At 35.0% G+C, this 21,757-nt stretch overlaps 1 protein-coding gene across 2 annotated transcripts in view; it reads right to left on the minus strand.

Moving 5' to 3' along the window:
• The window catches only part of Acss3 (acyl-CoA synthetase short chain family member 3), a 176,603-nt gene that overhangs the window by 124,555 nt on the left and 30,291 nt on the right, over nucleotides 1–21,757 (minus strand). For both annotated transcript variants that reach the window (XM_071609157.1, XM_027929264.2), the window contains exon 3: nucleotides 3,644–3,832. In XM_071609157.1, coding sequence (XP_071465258.1) covers nucleotides 3,644–3,832 — 189 coding nt within the window. The remainder of the gene's footprint in view (nucleotides 1–3,643; nucleotides 3,833–21,757) is intronic.

The following is a 21,757-nucleotide window of genomic DNA, read 5'->3' on the forward strand; positions in this document are numbered from 1 at the left end:
TAAATGGTGTTTAGCTTTTCTGTAGCTAATAACCTAGAGCCTATAGCTTCCTAAGAGCCCTTACCAACTTCCCATGAACTTACAGGTCAGTGACAGATTGATAAACCCCTCTAGGTTTCTTTCATAAGCAATAACTTAAGGGGGCAATAATAATAATAATAATAATAATAAAAAGAACTCAGGTACTTAGTCCACAAAACAACTTTCTAGTTCTAATACCTTACCTTTTAGCAGATGAATTAAACTATACAAAGCCTCACTCTAGGCTTAGCACTCAGAGGACCTAGAATGCAAGCTACTTCCCTAAAAACACCTTGTCTTCGTGTCTGAAACTCTAAAAGCCAGCCATCTCTTAACTCCTACAAGGACTTTCCTTCCTCAGTCTTACAACTGACGTGTTCTGATTTTTTAAAAATTTCCCATTTCTTCAAAAGCAGAACATATACCAGAGTGTCTCACTAAGGCCTCCAGCCTCACTCCTCATTCCTGTGATACTGCAAAGCTTGTCTCCTCTTTAACATTGCTTAAAACGTGACACTCGCCTGCTCATTAACTTCCAGTGGTTTATTTACAGGTCAGACAAAACCAGCCTTGGCAAGCTCACTTCTCTCTTTTCTCTGTCATGCCAATCTACTTGTTTCCTCCCAAATGACTTTTGATCTTTCCTGCCAGTAATGCTCGATTCATACTCTTTCCCTGGCTTTTGGATCCTACTACATCATTCTCTTCCACCTTAATCTCAGCCAAGACCTAACTCAGATCTCACTTCTTTTTTTTTTTTTTTTTTCACAGAGCCCTCTTCAGCTACCAAAACCAAAAGAAATGTCCCTTCCTCAAAATTAGGGGGTCTGCAAACTATTTCTGTCAAGCTTTATCAGAACACAGATATGCCCATTGATGTACTGCCTGAGGCTGCTTTTGTGCTACAGCAGCAGAGCTGGGTGCCTGCAACAGAGAACAGGTACTATGCAGTGCCTAAAATACTCACTCTCTGGTCACTTACAGGGAAATGTTCACTGACCATTCTAAACTCATAGAATAATAATAATATTTAAATGAATGCTACATCTTAGACACTGTGCTGTTTTAAATACAATATCTTAAGAATATTTTACAAATTATGAAATTTTTTCTCTTAGCATCCCATTCAAACGTGACCCTAGCCCTCTCTGTCCTTAATCATTGGGTTATCACTCCATTCCTAGAAGTATATAGATTTTTAAAAATAATTATGTGCCCACATATTTCATAACTATTATTTTTTATACTTTTCCAAGGTCAGTACCAAGTACATGAAGGGAGCCTAGTAAATAAATGTTGAATAAATAAATTAATAATTATTTTTCTTATATGTCTTATATACCATAGTATATGACAAGATAACTTGAAAGGCATATACCTTATTTTATATTTTACATTTCTTAAAGCACTAAGCACACAGAACTGACTCAAAAAAGAATGTAAAATTAACAGATAAATGTCAAATAAAAACATTTTCTTTTCTTTCTTTCTTTCTTTCTTTTTTTTTGGTGGTATGGGGATTGAATTGTGCTTTGAATCCAGGGCCTTGTGCATATGAGGCAAGCACTCTACCAACTGAGCTGCAGGTGGCATCACTATACCAGACCTTAAACTGTACTACAGAGCAATAGTAACAAAAACTGCATGGCATTGGCACCAAAATAGACTTGTAGACCAATGGTACACAATAGAAGAGAGGACATAGAGACATAAATACAGTTATCACATACTAGACAAAGGCATCAAAAACATATATTGGAGAAAAGATAGCCTCTTCAACAAATAGTGCTGGGAAAACTGGAAATCCATATGCAGCAAAATAAAATTAAGCCCCTATCTCTCACCATATACAAAATTCAACTCAAAGTGGATCTAGGACTCAGGAATTAAACCAGAGACCCTGTGCCTAATAGAAGAAAAAGTGGTCCAAATCTTCATCATATTGGATTAGGCCCCAACTCCTTAATGAGACTCCTATAGTGTAAGAAATAAAATCAAGAATCAATAAATGGATGGATTCGAATTGAAAAAGCTTCTACTCAGCAAAAGAAACAACCAGTGAGGTGAAGAGAGAGTCTACAGAATGGGAGCAAATACATCAGATAGAGCACTAATCTCTAGAATATATAAAGAACTCAAAAATCTTAACACCAAAAAAACAAATAACCCGATCAATAAATGGGCCAAGGAACTGAACAGACACTTCTCAGAAGATGATATACAATCAATCAACAAATAAATGAAAGAATGTTCAACATCTCCAGCAATTAGAGAAATGCAAATCAAAACTACTCTAAGATTCCATCTCACTCCAGTCAGAATGCCAGTTATCAAGAATACAGGCAATATTAAGTGTTGGAGAGGATGTGGGGAAAAAGGTACACTCATACATTGCTGGTAGGACTACAAATTGGTGCAACCACTCTGGAAAGCAGTATGGAGATTCCTTGGAAAACTTGGAAAGGAAACACCATTTGACCCAGCTATAGCACTCTTTGGTTTATACCCAAAGGGCTTAAAAGCAGCATACTACAGTGATGCAGCTACATCAATGTTTATAGCAGCACAATTCACAATAGCTAAATTGTGGAACCAACATAGACGCCCTTCAGTAGATGAATGATAAAGAAACTGTAGTCTATATACACAATGGAATATTGTTCAGCATTAAAAGAGAATAAAATCAGGGCATTTGCAGGTAAATGGATGGAGTTGGAGAATATCATGCTAAGTGAAGTAAGCTAACCCTCAGAAAAAAAAATGCTAAATATTTTCTCTGATAAGTGGATGCTGATCCATAATGGGGATTAGAGAGAGCATGGGAGGAATAGAGGAACTTTAGATAGGGCAAAGGTGAGAGAGGGGAAGGAAAGGGGTATGGAGGTAGGAAAGATGGTGGAATGAGATGGACATCATTACCCTAAGTATATGTATGAAGAAACGAATGGTGTGACTCTATTTTGTGTTCAACCAGAGAAATGAAAAATCGTGCTCCATATGTGTACTATAAATTAGAATGCATTATGCTTTCACGTATAACAAATTAGAATAAATAAATTTTTAAAAATATAAAAGAACAAAAAATTAATTCATGTGGTGGTGCACACCTGTAATCCCAGTGACTCAGGAGGCTAAAGTAGGAGGATTATGAGTTTAAAGCCAACCTCAGCAACTGTGATGTGCTAAGCATCTCAGTGAGACTCTGTTTCTAAATAAAATATAAAATTTGGCTGGGGATGTGGCTCAGCGGTCTAGTACCCCTGAGTTCAATCCCTGGTACTGCCTCCCCCCCAAAAATTTAATTCATGACTTAATGGCTTGGTAGTGAATTTGTTTTACCATTGAATAGCATTTCATTAGATGGATGCATGACACTTTGTTTATCTATCATCTGTTGAAGGATATTTTGGTTGCTTTCAGGGTGTTTTTTTGTTTGTTTGTTTTTTGTTTGTTTTGCTGATTATGAATAAAGCTGCTATAAACAAAAAGAAAAATAAATTTTAAGTACCCCATTTGAAAAGAAGATCAATGAAGTAAGAACATTCTTGGATAACTCATCCACAGGTAAAAATGGCTATAATATAGGTAGCTACAACCCAATTTCCCCGAAGAAAGCACTTACCTTTGCATGATCAATGCGACTGCTTAATTCTTTGGATGCGAATCCCCCAAATATGAGACTGTGGATGGCTCCTATCCTTGCGCATGCCAGCATGGTATACATTGCTTGTGGGATCATGGGCATATAGATGACGACAGTGTCACCTTTTTGGATTCCATACTTAACCAAAACACCAGCCAGCTTAGAGACCTGTTACAAAATCAATAGATCAGCAAAGTTTTTCTGTATTATTTCAGTAATATGTAAGTTAAGGCAGAAATACTTGAAGTTGATCATACCCCTGGTAATGGATTTAAAAAGGTGAGAAAACACATATTTGATCATGGGTGATCAAATGGTTTAGATGGTGACAATAATAACAGACATCTGTATCATAATTGATTATTAACCAATCTACTATTATTATTACATCATATGGACATTATTGCTTACATTTGCTTAATCCTAGGACATCTTTACCGAGCAACTTGTTATGTGTCAGACATAAGGTTTAAAGTTGGGAACATGAATCTGAAAAAGAAAGACACCAACCTGCCCCTGTGGAGCTTACATTCTAAAAGATAATCTGTCAAGTAAAAAGAAAAATAAAATATTGATAAGTTTAGATGAAAGTTGGGTTAACTATTAAAAGAAACAAGTAGATATTAAGAAAGAAAGCACTTCCATACACTTATAAGGCAAACAAGGTAGACTATTATATTGTTATTACCATTTACAAATAAGGTTATTAATTCTGAGAGCTAATGAATTATTAACCTATGATCAGAAAAGTAGTAAGTCATGTATCCAGGATTACTGACATCATATTCCACAATCTCTCTATTGTCTCAAGCCAATTACTTTTTCTTTATAGTTTTTATATGAATTATTTATATAACACAATTTTCTTTTGGACCAAACACTTGAAATTGTTTTTATTTTCAACATTTTTTTGTTAACAAACATACAAAGTCTCTTTCCTCTTAATATGTATTTCTTAAATTTCTGATAATAAAGGCAAAATAGATCCTAAGCCCACACATGAGATAATTTGTTGCAAGAAATCTTTCTACAAGCAATTAGAGCAGGCTGTGCAAAGTATGACAACCCTAAGTAGTTCGATATTCTTTCACTTAAAAATATCCACTATAAAAAATGGTTCCTGGAATATAATAAGTTCTCTCTTTATCTCCTCCCTTGTCTTCCTCAGCACTGCTGACATATCATTAAATAAAACAAGACAAAGATCTCTATCTTTCCTATCTTTCGGGTGCTTGTATTTTAGCAAATGAAATACTTACAAAAAAACCCCAAACATGATAAATGCATTATATATATTAAAAGCTATGGGGGGAGGAGAACAGAGAAGAGTAAACAGGGTTGGGAGTGCTGGGTAAGGGGCAGATGTCATTGTCAATGGGACAATCCAGGGAGACTTCAGCAAATAAGTCACACTTTAGCACAGACATGTAGGGTTGAGAATAAGCAGATCTCGGGGGATCAATATTATTTCAGGCAGTGGGAATGAGAGCACAAAAGTATAATAGGGAAGGGGAATCATGGGAGATCCAAGGAGCAGCACAGAGACCAGAGGCAGGAGAATGAACAAGTGAGAAGACAGCTGTGGATCAGGCAGAGAGCTCAAGGGGCCTGCAGGGGCCCAGGAAGCCAATGGAAGGACTATTGCTTGCCTTTAAATGTGACTGTCCAACATAATGACAGAGGGAGCTTGAGAGAAGGAATTGGGCCACTTGCTATTTGTGATTTCTTTTATTTCACTCAATCTCTCCCACTTTCTGAAGAAGTTTAAGGAATTCTGAATCCTGACCATTTTTCCTTTCTTTATTCACTGTCTCTGGGTAGAAGAGGGGAGGTGTGGGCAGGGTTAAGAAAGAGAGAAAGTAAAATACCATCTGATGAAAGAGAGAAAGTAAAATACCATCTCACTGATTTATTCTTCCCTATACTGCAAACTCTGTATTTGAGTGCTATGTTTAAGAACTTCATGGGAGGGGAAGGGAGGGGAAGGGGGGATAGGAAGGGCAGCAGAATAAAATAGACACTAGTATTGCTGTATGTATATACGTGACTGTATAACCAATGTGATTCTGCAACCTGTACACTCAGAAAAATGAGAAATTATACCCCATTTGACTCAAATGTATGGTATGTCAAGATCATTGTACTATCATGTGTAACTGATAAAAAATAAAAAAAGAACTTCAAAATGTCCAACAGAAAATTGCAAGAAAAGTATCCCAAAGAAATATAAATCATAATGGACATCATTAAACAAAGTACATGTATGAAGACTTGAATTGGGTGTCAATATACATTATATACAAAGAGAGATACAAAAATTGTATATATGTGTATTAAGAATTGTAATGCAAAAAAAAAAAAAAGAATAGCGTTACCTTAGATTAGGTAGAGGGAAGTGAAAGGAGGGGAAGGCAGGGAATGTGGGGATAAGAAAGATAGTAGAATGAAACAGACATTATTACTTTATGTATATATGTGACTGTATACTCAGAAAAATGAGAAATTATATCCCATCTATGTATGATATAACAAAGTATAAAAGTGCATTCTACTGTCATGTATAACTAATTAAAACAAATAAAAAACTTTAAAAAAAGAAATATAAATCATGAACAAATTCTATATGGTGCTCAAGAACCAAGATTAACGCTAGGAAATTATAGCCAAACATTCCAGTGTATATTCCCTGCAGAAAGTGACCATGCTCTGTGATGACATTGATGAGCTCCCCATTTAAGGTAGGAATCTAAAAGAGACAAAGGAAAAAGAGTTTGCTTATTCACAGCTATAATTCTAACACTTTGAATAGTGCCTGTTGTTGAATAAAAATAATCCTCAACCAAGACTCAACCTAGCAATGACCAAGTAGGTTTGTATTCCAGTCTCATTACCTAGTGTTGAATGTTCTGGAAAATGCCCATACCTCTTCTGTCCTTTGAAGAAATGAAATCAAGAAATTTAAGACCTATTATTGCAACTTATACATCAAAATCATGGGCCATAGGGCAAACATGACCTCAAGATCTATTTAAGTTGAGGCCACATCACATCTTAAAAAATAAGCTGGCATATTAAATTTAGTAGGTCTCACATACACTGTGGTTTAGAGATTGTTTGAGAGCATCCCTCAGGTTCATGTGCTGGAAGCTTGGTCCCCAGTGTGGGAATATGGAGAGGTGCTGAAACTTTCAAGAGGCAACTAAGTCATTGCAGGCATCACCCACAGGAAAGAGTAACATAGTCCTGAAGAGACTCCAGTTAGTTTCTGCGAGAGCAGGTTGTTATGAAAAGAATATGCCTGGACTCTGACTCTCTTACTTCCTCTCTGTCCATGTGCTCTCTCTCTTTCACACATATTCTTTCTATGATACCATCTACCATGTTTTGATGTAGCAAGAAGGCCCTCACCAGAACCAAGCACTCTGGTGCCATACACATGAATCTCCAAACTTTGAGCTTAATAAGCACTTTTTATATCAAAGAAGACATTTGGCATTTGTTTTTTAAGGATTGGCTAGCTTCACTTAGCATAATCTGCTCTAATGCCATCCATTTCCCTGCAAAATCCATGATTTTGTCATTTTTTAGTGCTGTGTAATACTCCATTGTGTATAAATGCCACAGTTTTTTAATCCATTCATCTATTGAAGGGCATCTGGGTTGATTCCAAAGTCTAGTTATTGTGAATTGTGCTGCCATGATCATTGATGTGGCAGTATCCCTATAGTATGCTCTTTTAAGGTCCTCAGGGAATAGACCGAGAAGGGCGATAGCTGGGTCAAATGGTGGTTCCATTCCCAGCTTTCCTAGGAATCTCCATACTGCTTTCCATATTGGCCGCACCAGTTTGCAGTTCCACCAGCAATGTACAAGTGTACCCTTTTCCCCAAAGAAAGCAACTAAGATCAGAACAGGGAAGAAGAGCATGAGGAAAAGATTAACATTAAACAGAGACGAGTGGGGGGAGAGAAAGGGAGAGAGAAGGGAAACTATGGAAATGGAAGGAGACCCTCATTGTTACACAAAATTACATATAAGAGTTTGTGAGGGGAAAAGGGAAAAAAAAACAAGGGAGAGAATTAAACAACAGCAGATGGGGTAGAGAGGGAAGATGAGAGGGAAGGGGAGGGGGGATAGTAGGGGATAGGAAAGGTAGCAGAATACAACAGTCACTAATATGGTATTATGTAAAAATGTGGATGTGTAACCGATGTGATTCTGCAACTTGTATTTGGGGTAAAAAATGGGAGTTCATAACCCACTTGAATCAAATGTATGGAAGATGATATGTCATGAGCTTTGTAATGTTTTGAACAACCAATAAAAAAAAAAGCACTTTTTATGTGTGAAGTATCTAACCTTGGGTATTTTGTGATAGTAACACAAAATAGACTGATGCACAAATCTAGAATCATGTTTTCTTGAAAAAAAAAAATGAAAGGTCTAGCACAACCAGGTCAGTGTTCTAGAATGATAAATAATCATTGAAACCTTGTGCTAGCTGAGCATATTGCTATAGAACTACCATTCATAGGGGCGTTTATCATAGAGAATTTGCATTTGCTTTCCAGTCAAAGTTTGAAATCTATCCTTCTACATCCTGTGTATGTATATTTTATGTTGCATGCTTACACAATAGTTCCATAACTGTAGAAAAAATGTAATATGTACCAATAATTGATGTTTCTCTCAACTGATATTTCTTCCATTTATATTATTTGCTCAAGCTTCTCTAGACATCTGAATTATCAACCAGCACCATGAAAACAACTTTGTCAAATTAGGCTGCACCAGTTCTATGAGACCACTAGATGGAGGCAATTTTTCCTTACTTCTTCGAGTTATATTTCAATATTTTGACCATGATATCCACATTAGAGATAGTCTAACAACAAAAGTTTTACATGACTAATATGCATTTCTTTTTCAGGAGTTTCCAGAGCTAAATTTCACTCCAATAAAAATTCACAATGTAACTTGTAAATTTAGATGGATAGAAAGGGTGATATGCATATAGATAATATATGTAAGAAAATTTATGGGAAAATATAATTCTGGTGAGACTTTTAATAAATGGACTGAGAAAAGACAAGGTATTAATTCATACCAAAAGAAAGTAAATAAGTGTTGATTTAATATCTATTTGAAAATACTTAATGTAAAAATATTACTTGTTAATATTAAATCTAGAATTGGCTAACATGAGAATCCAGAACAGAACACTTTATAGTTTTGCTCATCAACTTTCCTTCACTGTGACAAAATACTTGAGATAGACAACTTGAAGGAGGAAGGATTTATTTTGACTTGTGGCTTCAGAGGTTTCAGTTCAAGGTCACTTGGATTCATTGTTTCTAGGCCAGGGTGAAGAATATCATGGTGGGTTGTATGTGGTAGAGCAATGATGCCCACCTCATGACAGTCAGGAGGAGAGGCAGAAAGAGAAAGAAAGAGAGAGAGAGAGAGAGAGAGAGAGAGAGAGAGAGAGAGAGAGAGAGAGAGAAACAGGAGACAAGATGTACCCTTCAAGAACTTGACCCCAAGGACCTACTTCCTCCACCTAAGGCCCACCTTCTACAGTTTCTCCCACCTCCCAATTACACCATAAGCTGGACACCAAACCTTCAATACAGGAACTTTCTTAGGAGAACATTCCAGAACCAAACAAAACAATAGATGTTTTTTTTTTTTTTCTGAGATGCAAAAGAAATCATTTAGACTATATGTAGGCAACACAGAGCTATAAGATGAAAAAAAACTGGAAGTCCCAGTCACCTAAGAGTGTATAATGATCAAACGAAGTTCTTTTGAACCTTCAACAAAAAAGGACATTCAATAGTGCTATGTCAGAGTTTAAGGTTCTGGAATTTTTATCAATTTCAGTTGGAAAATTATCAAAGAGAAGAAAAAAATATATTATTTTTACCTAATGACATATTCTTATCCTCCCATGGATGTCTGAATGTAGATTTGCAATTTCTATTATCCGAAGGGAAATATTTTAAACTATGGCTTTTCAGCTGAAGGGCAATGTTAAATCATGGACCATTTACCCAATCCATACTCACTTTTGCATCTTCTTACAATTATGTCTTAATGTATCAAAAGTTTGATAGTTTTATATGAGGCACAGACCTCCAAAATCTACTTTCAATCTGCCATCAAGAGCAATAGATATGTCATGCACCCAATATGGGACATTACACTGCTAGTCTGAGGAGAACTGTGCTGTAAAGGAAGCCTGAGGAAAGAAAATGAATGTACATATTTACTTAGTTACAATGCTGTTCCATTCTTCCCACTAGAAATTGTGTAAATTAATCACTGTTTTGGTGCTAATTTAAAGACATTTTGTTATGCAAATATCCGATCATTGATTCAACTTTCATAATATATGCTATGGTTCCTATACTAAGATAAAGTCTGAAGATACAAAAATAAGGAAGACGTGGTTGGCCTTTTTATTTTTAATAATTTTATTTTTTTAAAGAGAGAGAGAGAATATTTAAATATTTATTTTTTAGTTTTCAGTGGACACAACATCTTTATTTTATTTTTATGTGTGCTGAGGATCGAACTCAGCACCCCACGCATGCCAGGTGAGCGCGCTACCGCTTGAGCCACATCCCCAGCCCTTATTTTATTTTTTATTTTTATTTTTTATGTGGTGCTGAGCCTCGAATCCAGTGCCTCACACATGCTAGGCAAACATTTTGCCACTGTGACAAAACCCCAGCCCTGTGGTTGGTCTTTAAACCAAAGAAATTTGGAGTCTTGGGTGGAGGGAATTACATAAATAAATTATAATGATAAAATAAGAAATGGAGCCATAGAAACATATAACATAAAATGATATACACATTAAACGTTAAACTTGACGAAAGGTGATGTTCTATAGGATAAATTTACACATGCTTCACAAATAGCCAAGTGTGCCCATCTAAACAAACTCATGCTTATAGAAAAATGAGAGTATCCAAATTTTAGTAAAAAATCAGCAATCATGAGCAACCATAGGACAATGTCAAATTAAATTATATGAAAGAGAAGACAAGGGAAGGCATATCCTCAAAAATAACACATTGGAATCCCTTATCTAATCAATGACAAAAAATATAACTAATTTAGAAAACAGTATCTGAAGAAACAGCTTAGTAATACTTGGAATAAAGGACCTGTTTTTGAGAACACGTATAATTTACCATGGAAAGAAACTGAAATATATCTTACTTTTTAAATTTTACATTAATTGTACATTTACTATCTCACATCACACACCCACACCCACACACACATGCACACACACTCACTTTTTTTTGGCTTTACTTGCACCCTCCAAAAATTCATCAAAACAATCCCAGTGAATAGGTTTTCCTTTAGGCTATGTGCCAACTATGCATCCAGGTAAATATCTGTGAGAAGAATCAACTTTTCTAAAACCTGCTCAGAAATTATATTAAAACTATCTTTTTTGAGAGAAAATCTTTCAGGCCTGTGATTATTTTCATACAAGATAAGAAGCTTCTAGGAATGTAATTTTTTAATGACACTGGCAATTTATTAGACCCAAGATTGAAATAACATTTATTTAAACATAATATTCTAAAGTACTAAATCAATTTAATTGTGAAATAGGCCACCTAATAGCAGGAAAAAAACAGTCATGTAATTAAAAGAAGAAAAAATCTTTGCTCAAAATATAAAACCATATCATTTATGTTCAAAAATAAAATATATTACTTATCTAAAAAACAGAAAACAATATAACTATTATATTTTAAAATGGCATTCATTAAATTTTGGAAGAAAATTATAAAATATTATCCTATATTTAAAACAATTATCTGAGAGTAGTCAAGAAAGCATTTACTTGCATGTTTCTTCTTGTCAAATAATTTTCTCCTAATGACAGGCTAAATACTACTACTTAAAACAATTGTTTTTCTCATTTCCATTTCTTCACATGTGGTTTCAATCAATATATGGTCATTTTCAGACTATGTGTTCACAACCAAAGTGAAATGGAGAATTATTTAATTCATTTAGTTCAAGCTTGAAATAATTGCAATTTCAATAATCTTTGTGCTTTCAAAACTAATGTGACTTTCAGACTATATTTCACAGAAAATTAATTCAATCCTATATTTCTCTATGCATATGTGCTTTCATTTCCTTAATATTCATATGTTGAAATTTATAAGTATAACAACAAAATTTCTTAAACCTTAAAAAGAACACCTTGTATATATTAAAACAGTGCTTGCATATATAATAGACCATTGTTGACAGGGAAAATAATCCTATATCAAGGAAAAGTCCAAGGTCTAAAGAATGGAAACTAAAATTGACTGCTATCATTAACACACACCATGACCACTCTGCATGTAATAAAATAAAAGCATATAGATAAAGAATACTTAAACTGTTGCCTCCTTTTTTATTTTTACCATTTTAACATCTGTCCACACCAGGTATTAATAATTGGGTAATTACGACTTCCTCCTTCTTTCACCTACTTGATAATTTCTGCCAAATGCCCTAATCCTTATGGAAGGTGCCATTTGGCTGACAACTAAAGACAGTTCAGAATGGATACGACCAAAATTCAGCATGAAGAGGGATGTGAGATGGACTTAAACATCAGAAAGAGAATCAATATCAGATAGCCATACAGAGACTTGTTAAAATCTATTGAGTTTAAACTCTTCCTGAGAACAATGTTGCATTAGTCAGCTTCATGTTAGTAAAACAAAATACCAAAGGCAATTAACTTAAAAGAGAAAAGGTCTATTTTTGTCTTTAGGTTCTGGTTGTTCCTGTTCAGTATCAGGCAGCTCCTGGGCTTTGGACCTCTAGACAAGGTGGAATCAGGGTGGGAGCATACTGGGGGGAAATCACTTGTATCACCAGCCAGAAAGCATAATGTGAGGGAGACACCAGGGTCCCACAATTTTTTTCAAGGGCATACTTCCAATGACCAAAGAATCTCCCACTTGGCCTTACCTCCTAAATGTCCAAAGAACCTCCCAACAGTGTCACGCTAGGGATCAAGTCTTTAATATATGGACCTTTGCAGGACACAATGTATATTCAATCCACAGAAAATAGGAAATACTTGAAAAATGGTAAGTCCTCCTTAAAAATAGGAGCTTTCCATATTTCTAAAATGTAATAATTGTTACATGATTTAGGGCTATGACAATGTAAATAAAAATATGCGAACTGATTTGAGAAATATTCAGTGTGGCAAGGATGGTAAATGATGATGGATGGATACGGAAAGTAGGAGAAAGGGAAGTTTAAGAGTGGGTCCAGGTTTGGTTTTGGCAACTGGTTAGAAAATGATACAATTCACAGTACTAGAAAACCCAGGAGGGAAAGCGAGATTGGACATGTCTAAATCTGAGTGGTAGAGGGACAACCAGGGATAGATATGGACTCATAAGTCCTATCCAAGTTCTGAATACCCTCAGAAGAATGTGGGCTGGTGATAAAGAGTGGGAATAGGCAGTGCTGTCATCAGGAGTGACCACCCATCACATACCTCAGGAGCTGCCTGATACCGAACTATGTATATATAACCTGTTACCAAACAAAGGGCATGGAGCAGATGCAATGGCCCAGGGGAGGATGTGCAAAGTGCAAAGAGAACGGGGCCTAGAAAGAGCGGGCAGTGAGGAAATGGGCACAGAAAACCGCACTTAAGAAGGAGGATCAACGAAATGGCCAGCAAGGTCAGGAAAAAAGAAAGCAGGGTGGAATAGCAGGAGTGGGTAAAGATGGTCGATTTTCAAGAATGTTAGGCCTGATAAAGAAGTAAAATACTGAATGTCTACTGGAATGATTAATAAGATCATATTAATTACCTTAGTTAAAGCAGTTTCAGAGGAATTATTAGCATATTTTAGGTTTGGGAGAAGTGACAAGAAAGTAGGAGAAGGCTTATATAGACAAGTATTTCAAAGTAAACCAAGGAAAGGAAATAGATAAGAAATTAATGGTAGAAAGATTCAGGCATGCTTTTTTCTTGTTTTAATTTAAATTAATTATAACTGGTACATAAAAATTGTACATATTTATGAGGTACCACGTAATGTTTCTATCCGTATAAGTACCGTGTAATGTTTAAAATCAGGATAAACATGTCTATCTCCTCAAACGTTTATCATTTCTTTATGGTGACAACATCTAAAACCCTTTCTTCTGGCTTTTTAAAATGTACAGTATGGTACATTTATCTACAGTCATCTTCCTGTGTAACAGGCATGTTTTTAAGAGGCAGAACTGGCAAAAACATGGGTATGTAAGGGGCTAACCAAAGTCCTAACAAAATGTGTAGGAATGGCTTCACAGTACAAAAAAAGGATTAACCTGCAATTGTAAAAGAAGGGAAAGAAAAAACAGTAGATATGAATTACAGTCAAGTCTGTCTCATTCACACTCATAATTGTCACTTTCCACAATTATGCATTCATTTGCCTTTATATAAGTATTCTGAAACATGTAGTAAAATGTGACCAATACGCAAACTTTCAAAACTTATTTTAAAAAAATACAGAATCTACTATAGTCTATTAATAAAGAGTATATGCAACTAAACAGAAATTTGTATAAGTCGTCTAGACAAAACTACTATATTCTTTGATGAACAGAAAGACTGTGATATAATAACTGGCCCACCTATTTGTTTTTACTGTAAGCACTCAAAATGTGTAACAGAGTTATTATTTTAAAACAATCACTGTGTAGCTGCTATATACACTGCATTGATTGGCTAATGGAGAATATTAAAAAGTAACATTAATTCATGCTGTTAATTAAAGACTGATCCCTTTCCTCTCAATCTAATAAGTTATTTAATGTAGTGTTTCTCAAACTGGGGTCTGTAGAGATGTTTTCAGAGCCTGGGAGTTCTCCATGAAAATTCTTAAACTTTGCATTTTCATTTTGATGATAATTTGAAAAATTAATATAGCATTACTCTGGATTATCTAGACTCCAATGCAAATTCAGTATGATAATTTGTGTTTGTTTTTATAATCTCATGCATATTAAGTAAAGGGCAGATGACATCACAGTACACTGTATAATTGAACTAGTAAAAGTTCAGTTACCAATCTGTTATATTAGAACTGAGGCATCATGGGGACCATGTCACCAAACTCGAATTCCCAGGGCCACAGCACTATATGCACATTGTAATCAGTCATTCAGTTCAAGCAAAACAACACATTCACTATATCAAATTAGTATCCTCAATTGGCTTGTTTTGTAAGTTTGTTTTCATTATAAATCAGATCTGGCTTTATATATGTATGGTAGTGCAAAGAAAAGATATGAAGGTATAAGTTTAATTGTTCATTAAAATAACAATAATTTAAGTAAATACCAAAAGTATACAAGAATTATTTTTTTATAAAGTCCCACAAATCTTTTTATGTCGCACAAATTTGAGGGGAAATGACTGTTAAAGTATTCTTCCAGATTTCTTTTTTCTTTTAAAGAAAGGAAAAATTAAAAGATGTGAAAGATGTCAACAGGAACCATGCATCCTTTAGGTGAATTCTACACTGATTATTTAACTAGAGCTATAATTAAACACCCTTGGCACTTGTATAGATAGTACATAAATTATGACAACCACTGTAGGTACACACACAGCATTTCTCAGCACTGGGCTATGTTCCTGTTAACCTTTACGGTTTCATTGGTCAATACATTCTGAAAGTCAATCAATATATGTGAAGGACTCAGAGAACTTGCAAAACACCCCAGAAATGATACAAGGACATGAGATCATTGCAACAGTTGGGTCTGTTCCAATAACATTTACATCTTTCCACCAAAGAAACTGTACACATTTAAAGGAAGAAAATTCACAAAAATTATGCATACATGAGTAACTAAGAAACAGAGTGAACATAGATCATCACACATGCCAAGAATTTATCATAATATTCATAAATGTATCAAATTTCCCATAAAACCATATATGATATAGTTAACATTATTCAGCTTTGTAATGGAAAAGAAATGTTTTTAAATCAAGTATAGTATGAGAAAATAAACAATCAATTTCCCCCAGATCTCTAATCTTGACAATAATTCTATTGAATACAAGCTTCCATTGATTTATTCAAATTTATTGTACTTAACTAGAACCATAAAACTGCCAAATGAATTAAAATTAAGAGCATCATCTTCCATAGCTACACATTTTAATCTAATACAAAATGACATATATGACAATATTTTGTTTCATATGATCAAAACAAGATTCTGTCCTCCTATTTTCATTTGCATTCCTTTAGCCAAAGTTCTTCAATTTATGTTAATCAGCTTTATCCTCCACTTGTTATAAAAGTTATGCCAGCTCAAAGGATTTTATAATTTAAAATGACCTTTGTTAGTTAAAGGTCAGAAACTGAAAGTTGTTGACGTTTCAGCTGTACTAGCATTGCTGATTGTATGCAGGTGCAAGTGCCAACCAACAGGTAAAAGAATAATTGTTACCAACTCTCCTCACTTCCCTGTTTTCTTTTTATATTCTGCTGCATCTAAATATTAACAACTGTTTGTCTCCTTTCTGGACTTTCTGACAATTCATTTTTCCCCTTTCCTAATTCACTGAAAAGCCCAGAGACAAGTCCAGCAAAGGCACTCAATTTTGTCTAACAGGGTATATGCCTTTATTATTAATTATGTCAAATCCAGCTCTTAGAAATATACCCTGCAGGCCTAGGAAGAGCCACCTATGCATGCGCCATCTATTTCTGTCTTCCTTGCATGATCCAGCTCATGCATCAATTCCACCGGCTCTTTCTCAAAACTGCTGGTCCAGGTTGATTCCTTCTCTATGCTACCAATGCACAAGTTGTATTGTTACATTGTCACATTGCTTTTTGTGTTTTTCTCACCAGGAAAACCAATGAGATCCTTAAATGCAGGTTCCATATCTTACTCATCTTTATGACCTCCTTGCCTAATACAATAAATGTTACACAATAGGCATTCAACATATGTCAGAAGAATACCTCATGGAACAAAGTGTTCTTTCTTTACCTTTTAACATGACACCTCTGGTACTTCATTTTCAGCTCTTATTTGTTTCCCTGGACTCATTATTAATTAACTATAAGTTGTAATTATTTACATGTAAGGTCCTGTATATGTTTAGTCTATGCACTGAAAGAATATTTGTGCCTCTAAACTCCTAATTTCCTATCAAAATCCATCTGGTTACACTACGTTCTCCAGCTTTTGCTTGCAGCCGATGGCCAAATGGAGATGCAGGGAAGATACATATGATATTTCTGGATATAGATCCTAAAGAGCCTCTCTGTTCCTCTATAGCCTCTTCCCCTTCCCTAAGAGTTGAGTCACATGTGTTGGACTGTGTCTCAGCTTCAGTGACACAGAGGACAGCAAACTAGAGGATGAAGGTGTGAGAAGATATAACAAAATTAGGTTATGCCAAACTGCACCTCATTATCTGCGTTATAATATAAGGGAAATGTATTTTTTTTTATTTCAAATCACTATGTTGTTGAGTATCTTTGTTTCATCGACCAAGCCTTCAACCAACATTTAAGAGATTTGTTTTAGAAAAAGATTGTATAAACAAATTTTAATAATGAAAATCATTCATATCATACAGATAAGAGAAAAAGAACCAAGGCCCTTATAACAAATCATCCCTCCTAAGATTATACAAGAAAAATGAAAATTATACAACAATTCCTTGGAGTACTGAAAAGCAGACAAACAACCCTCCAATGATGAGAAGAAGCAGGGCATTTACAGGTAGTTGATATGTAATATACTGAATCAGATTTTTTTTTAATCTAGTAGGTATAGCCATAGATCCAAGAAAAGACTCGTGGAATAGCTTCCCAAATCCTATGCTGAGTCTATCTGTGTCCTTATGCCTTCATTTCACATATGCAAAGAAAAGGCTGTTGTTATAAGGAGATATAGCTAAGTGGTGCCTATTCATGTCTCTTCTGGACCACTTATCATCTCATTGCTTGCAACCTTTCCCGATGCAGAGGAGCTGAAGTGATTCTTTTAACAATATGGAATTCTCCTGTTAGACTTGGAACACAACCCAGTCCTGACCGTGGCCTGCAGGAATCTCCACAGTCTGACTCAGCACCTCCCCCCAACACACCTTCTCCCACTCTCCTCCCATCATGGGCCTCCTGGCTCTCCCCAGGTTCTAGGTCTATTCTTGCTTCACAGCCTCTGTGTGTCACACTTGTCACTCAGACATTCACATGAGTCCATCCCACTCTTTATTTGTGACTCAGCTCAAATTTCATATGTGCAGTAACAAGTAGCTTTTCCTGAAAAACCTAAGACCTCAGCCCAGGTACCTCTCTAGCTTTTTACTTACTGTTACACTAAATTGTATTGTATTATCTTTTTATTCTCACTATATCTCCTCAACTAGAATGCAATTTTCTTGTGTACAAAGAATATGTATCATTCACAGCTAGAACTCGTTATGTCCCCAGAGGTATCAAATATAAATAAAGTGCCTTACAAATATGTTTTGATAAATAAACTTAACTACATCATTCCAGTCCAAGAACATAAATTCAAATTAGATGCTCCACTGAGTTTCTTAACTTTCTAAAAGGTCAGAGTGGAGCCCTACTAAAGACAAGACAAGACATCTAGTAATGCCTATCAATAAATGATAAAAATAAATTCATTAAGCAAATGTAAGAATAACAACCATGGTCCAGATTTCCAGGTTCTCAAGATGGCAAAGTAAGATATATTTTATAAGAAAGGCTTTAAATGAGGTGGAATACAGATCTCTGGGGTCAGGAATTGCACCAAGGAAAATTGTCACCCTATTAGAAAACAAACCTTCTTAATGTAAAAAGAAAAATTACAAATGTGAGGAGGACAAGTGATATTTTTAGAAATTATGTCTCTTTATCAAAGATCAGATCTTTCACTACTTTCTTAAAAATGTTATTGAATGTTCTGTGTGTGGACTCACTCAATGCATAAGACAATCCTGCTCTCTAGGAGGCCTGTATTAGCTACTCTGTAAGTTAAAAAGATGAATAAAACATTTCCCCTACCTAGAGGAGACTCTTTCTAATAAGTACACCAATAAGTACAGTAAAAGAAGAAATGAACCTGGAGCTTGGGAAAAGGTTTAAATGAAATGCTCTGGACTTCAAAGTGTGTTGAAATAGCTGCTGGCTTCATGTGAAGAGAAAGTGGGTTTGTACTTCAAATAATCATCTTGGCCTCATGGACAATATAGTCTTTTCAAATCTGGCTGAGACAATTCAAGGGAATTGGTGCTATGGTTACTATTTTGGATTGAAGTAAAAATAATCCTTACACTATTTTAACTTGGAATAAATGGTCTGAAATATGGAAAGGGGAAGGTTAGAAATGCAAAATCGTTGTTTTCTCATTTTATTAATTTTTTCCTATATTATCTATTATGAAATTGATCTAGTAGTGGTTTTCCTTATATCTTATCCTCTGAGAATCAAACATATATTTTACTAAGTTGGAAGGTTGTTCAAAAGAAAGTTTCAGTTAGAATTTTGATACAAATTGACTTCAGAATTTAGGAGATTCTAAATTCTTTAAAAGTAAATGTGTTTCTGCTAAAATACATTATATAACAGTGCAATATACAGACTAGCTTACAAAAATGAAAGAGTTTGTGGAAAATTTGTTTGGACAACATGGCTCCAAGTCAATTTAAGTAGAGCCTCTTAATATTAATGAAAGCACTAACACAACACCATATTTCTCAGTGTTGTACAGTCTTAAATTGTGAGGCTTTTGCTTCCTGTTTCAATATGTTCTATTAGAGAGAAATCACTTCCCAACTTGCTTTTAAAGAGTGGCAAGAAAATACTAAAGTGCAGATTTTATCAGTATTTTTAAACAGAGGACAATATTTTCTCAACATAAGATTTTTAAGATAATTTAAACACCACCCTTACACTAAAAAATCTAAATCATTTTTTATTTAGGGTTAAAAATATTCACAAAGTCTTCTCTTTAAAGATTTTTTTTTTTTTTTTTTTTTTTTTGTGGTGCTGCTGGGGATTGAACCCAGGGCCTTGTCATGCAAGGTAAGCACTCTACCAACTGAGCAATATCCCCAGCCCAAAGTCTTCTCTTTAGTTGTGCAAAACTTTCTCCCCAAAACTTGAACCCATGGCCTGGAACAGTCTGATACAAAAACAAATGGACCAAAGATAGGAATCGGCACTTCAGAAAAGAAGACTGATGAATGGCCAATATGCACAGGATAAGGAGCTCCTCTTCTTCAGTTATTAGGGAAAAGCAAATTAAAACCACACACAATATCACCACACATTTGCCAGAAGGGTCAAAATTAAACAGACTTTCTACTGCCAATACCAAGTGCTGGCAACTGGTATTCTCATACACTGCAGGTAGAACTGTAAATTTTTAGTACACTCTGGAAAATTATTTGGCACTATCTGATCAAGCCAAACACGTTTATACCCTACGAACCAGTCATTTCATCTATAGATCCATCCCCAACACAAATGCATATACATTACCTAACTCTGCACAAACATATTCATAGAAGCATTATTTGTAATAACCACAAACTAGATACTACCCCAATGACCAAACTACAACCTCTTGGAAGGAAATAAATGAATTGCACAAATAGAAAGTTGGGCAAAAGAATCCAGTTACATAAGAACATGTTGTACTGGTATTCAATTTATATGAAGTTCAAAAGCAGGTATAACTCATCAAAGTTGTTTAGATGGCTCGATCACAATCATGTGGGGGACTGAGTGAAAAATGACTAAAGGAGGGTTACAAGGGCTTTGGGGGCTTGGGAATATTCTATGATGGGGAAAATGGACTATTTGTGAAAATCAAACAAAATCTATACTTATGTTCTGTGTGGTTATGTGGGTGTATACTATATTTAAACAAAAGTTCAAAAATTTCTGGGTGCGGTGGCCCTTACCTGTAATCCCAGTGTCTCAAGAGGCTGAGACAGGAGGATCACAAGTTCAAAGCCAGCCTCAACAACTTAGCAAGGCCCTAAACAACCTACTGAGACCCTTTCTCAAAATAAAAATATAAAATAACAAAGGCAGGGATGTGGCTCAGTGGTGAAGTGCCCCTGGGTTCACTCCCCAGTATCAATGAAAAAGTTCGAAAATTGCATCTTATAGATAAAAATGCACAACTACTATAATGTCTATTTCATACTAGAATCACTGGTCAACTTACCAAGCATAGAAAGAGTAATTTCCCTTACAGATATTCACATTTTTAGAGGACTTGACTATAATTTAAATAGAGTTTTATTGTAGAAAATTTAAGAGAAGAAAACCTATCATCTGCACAGCTCTATTTTTCTTTCTCAATCAGCCAACTACTGACAGCTGAACTTCTGTATGCTCTGCTTTTTGTGTTGCAGTTTTTGCTTAAAGAAACACTTCCATGGGTTGGGGCTGGGGCTCAGTGGCAGAGCGCTTGCTTCACACATATGAGGCACTGGGTTCAATCCTCAGCACCACATAAAAATAAATAGATAAAAATAAAGATATTGTGTCCATGAATAACTAAAAAAAAAATTTAAAGAGACACTACCATTAGTGACAGAGGAAATTAAACAATATTTACCACGACATTTCTGAGAAAATGGAATTTATGGTTTGAAGCAAGTGTCCAAAGAGCAGGGGTTCGAAGTGAACTTTTCTCTCAATTATTAAACCTTCATAATTACAACCACTAACATAATTATACTTCAATAATTACCTTTAATAGAAATAATAGGTACTTTCAGTTTTAATTAAATCAGGAAATTTAGTATAGATTGAGTTTTATCAATTTTCTTCATGTACATACATTCCTGAAAATTTCTCAAATGCTCTTTGGATGTAACTTTCTTATTTTGCAACTAAATATAAAAATTCATAAATGTTGGAATATAAAAAATAGTAAACTCGACATACAGAGGTAAGTTCAATTAGTGATTTAGAAAATATTCAATGTAGGAATATCTAAAAATGACTTATGATTTATAATACACACAAACACACAAACCCA

This window comes from Marmota flaviventris, chromosome 3, assembly GCF_047511675.1.
Source record: "Marmota flaviventris isolate mMarFla1 chromosome 3, mMarFla1.hap1, whole genome shotgun sequence".
Taxonomy (NCBI): domain Eukaryota; kingdom Metazoa; phylum Chordata; class Mammalia; order Rodentia; family Sciuridae; genus Marmota; species Marmota flaviventris.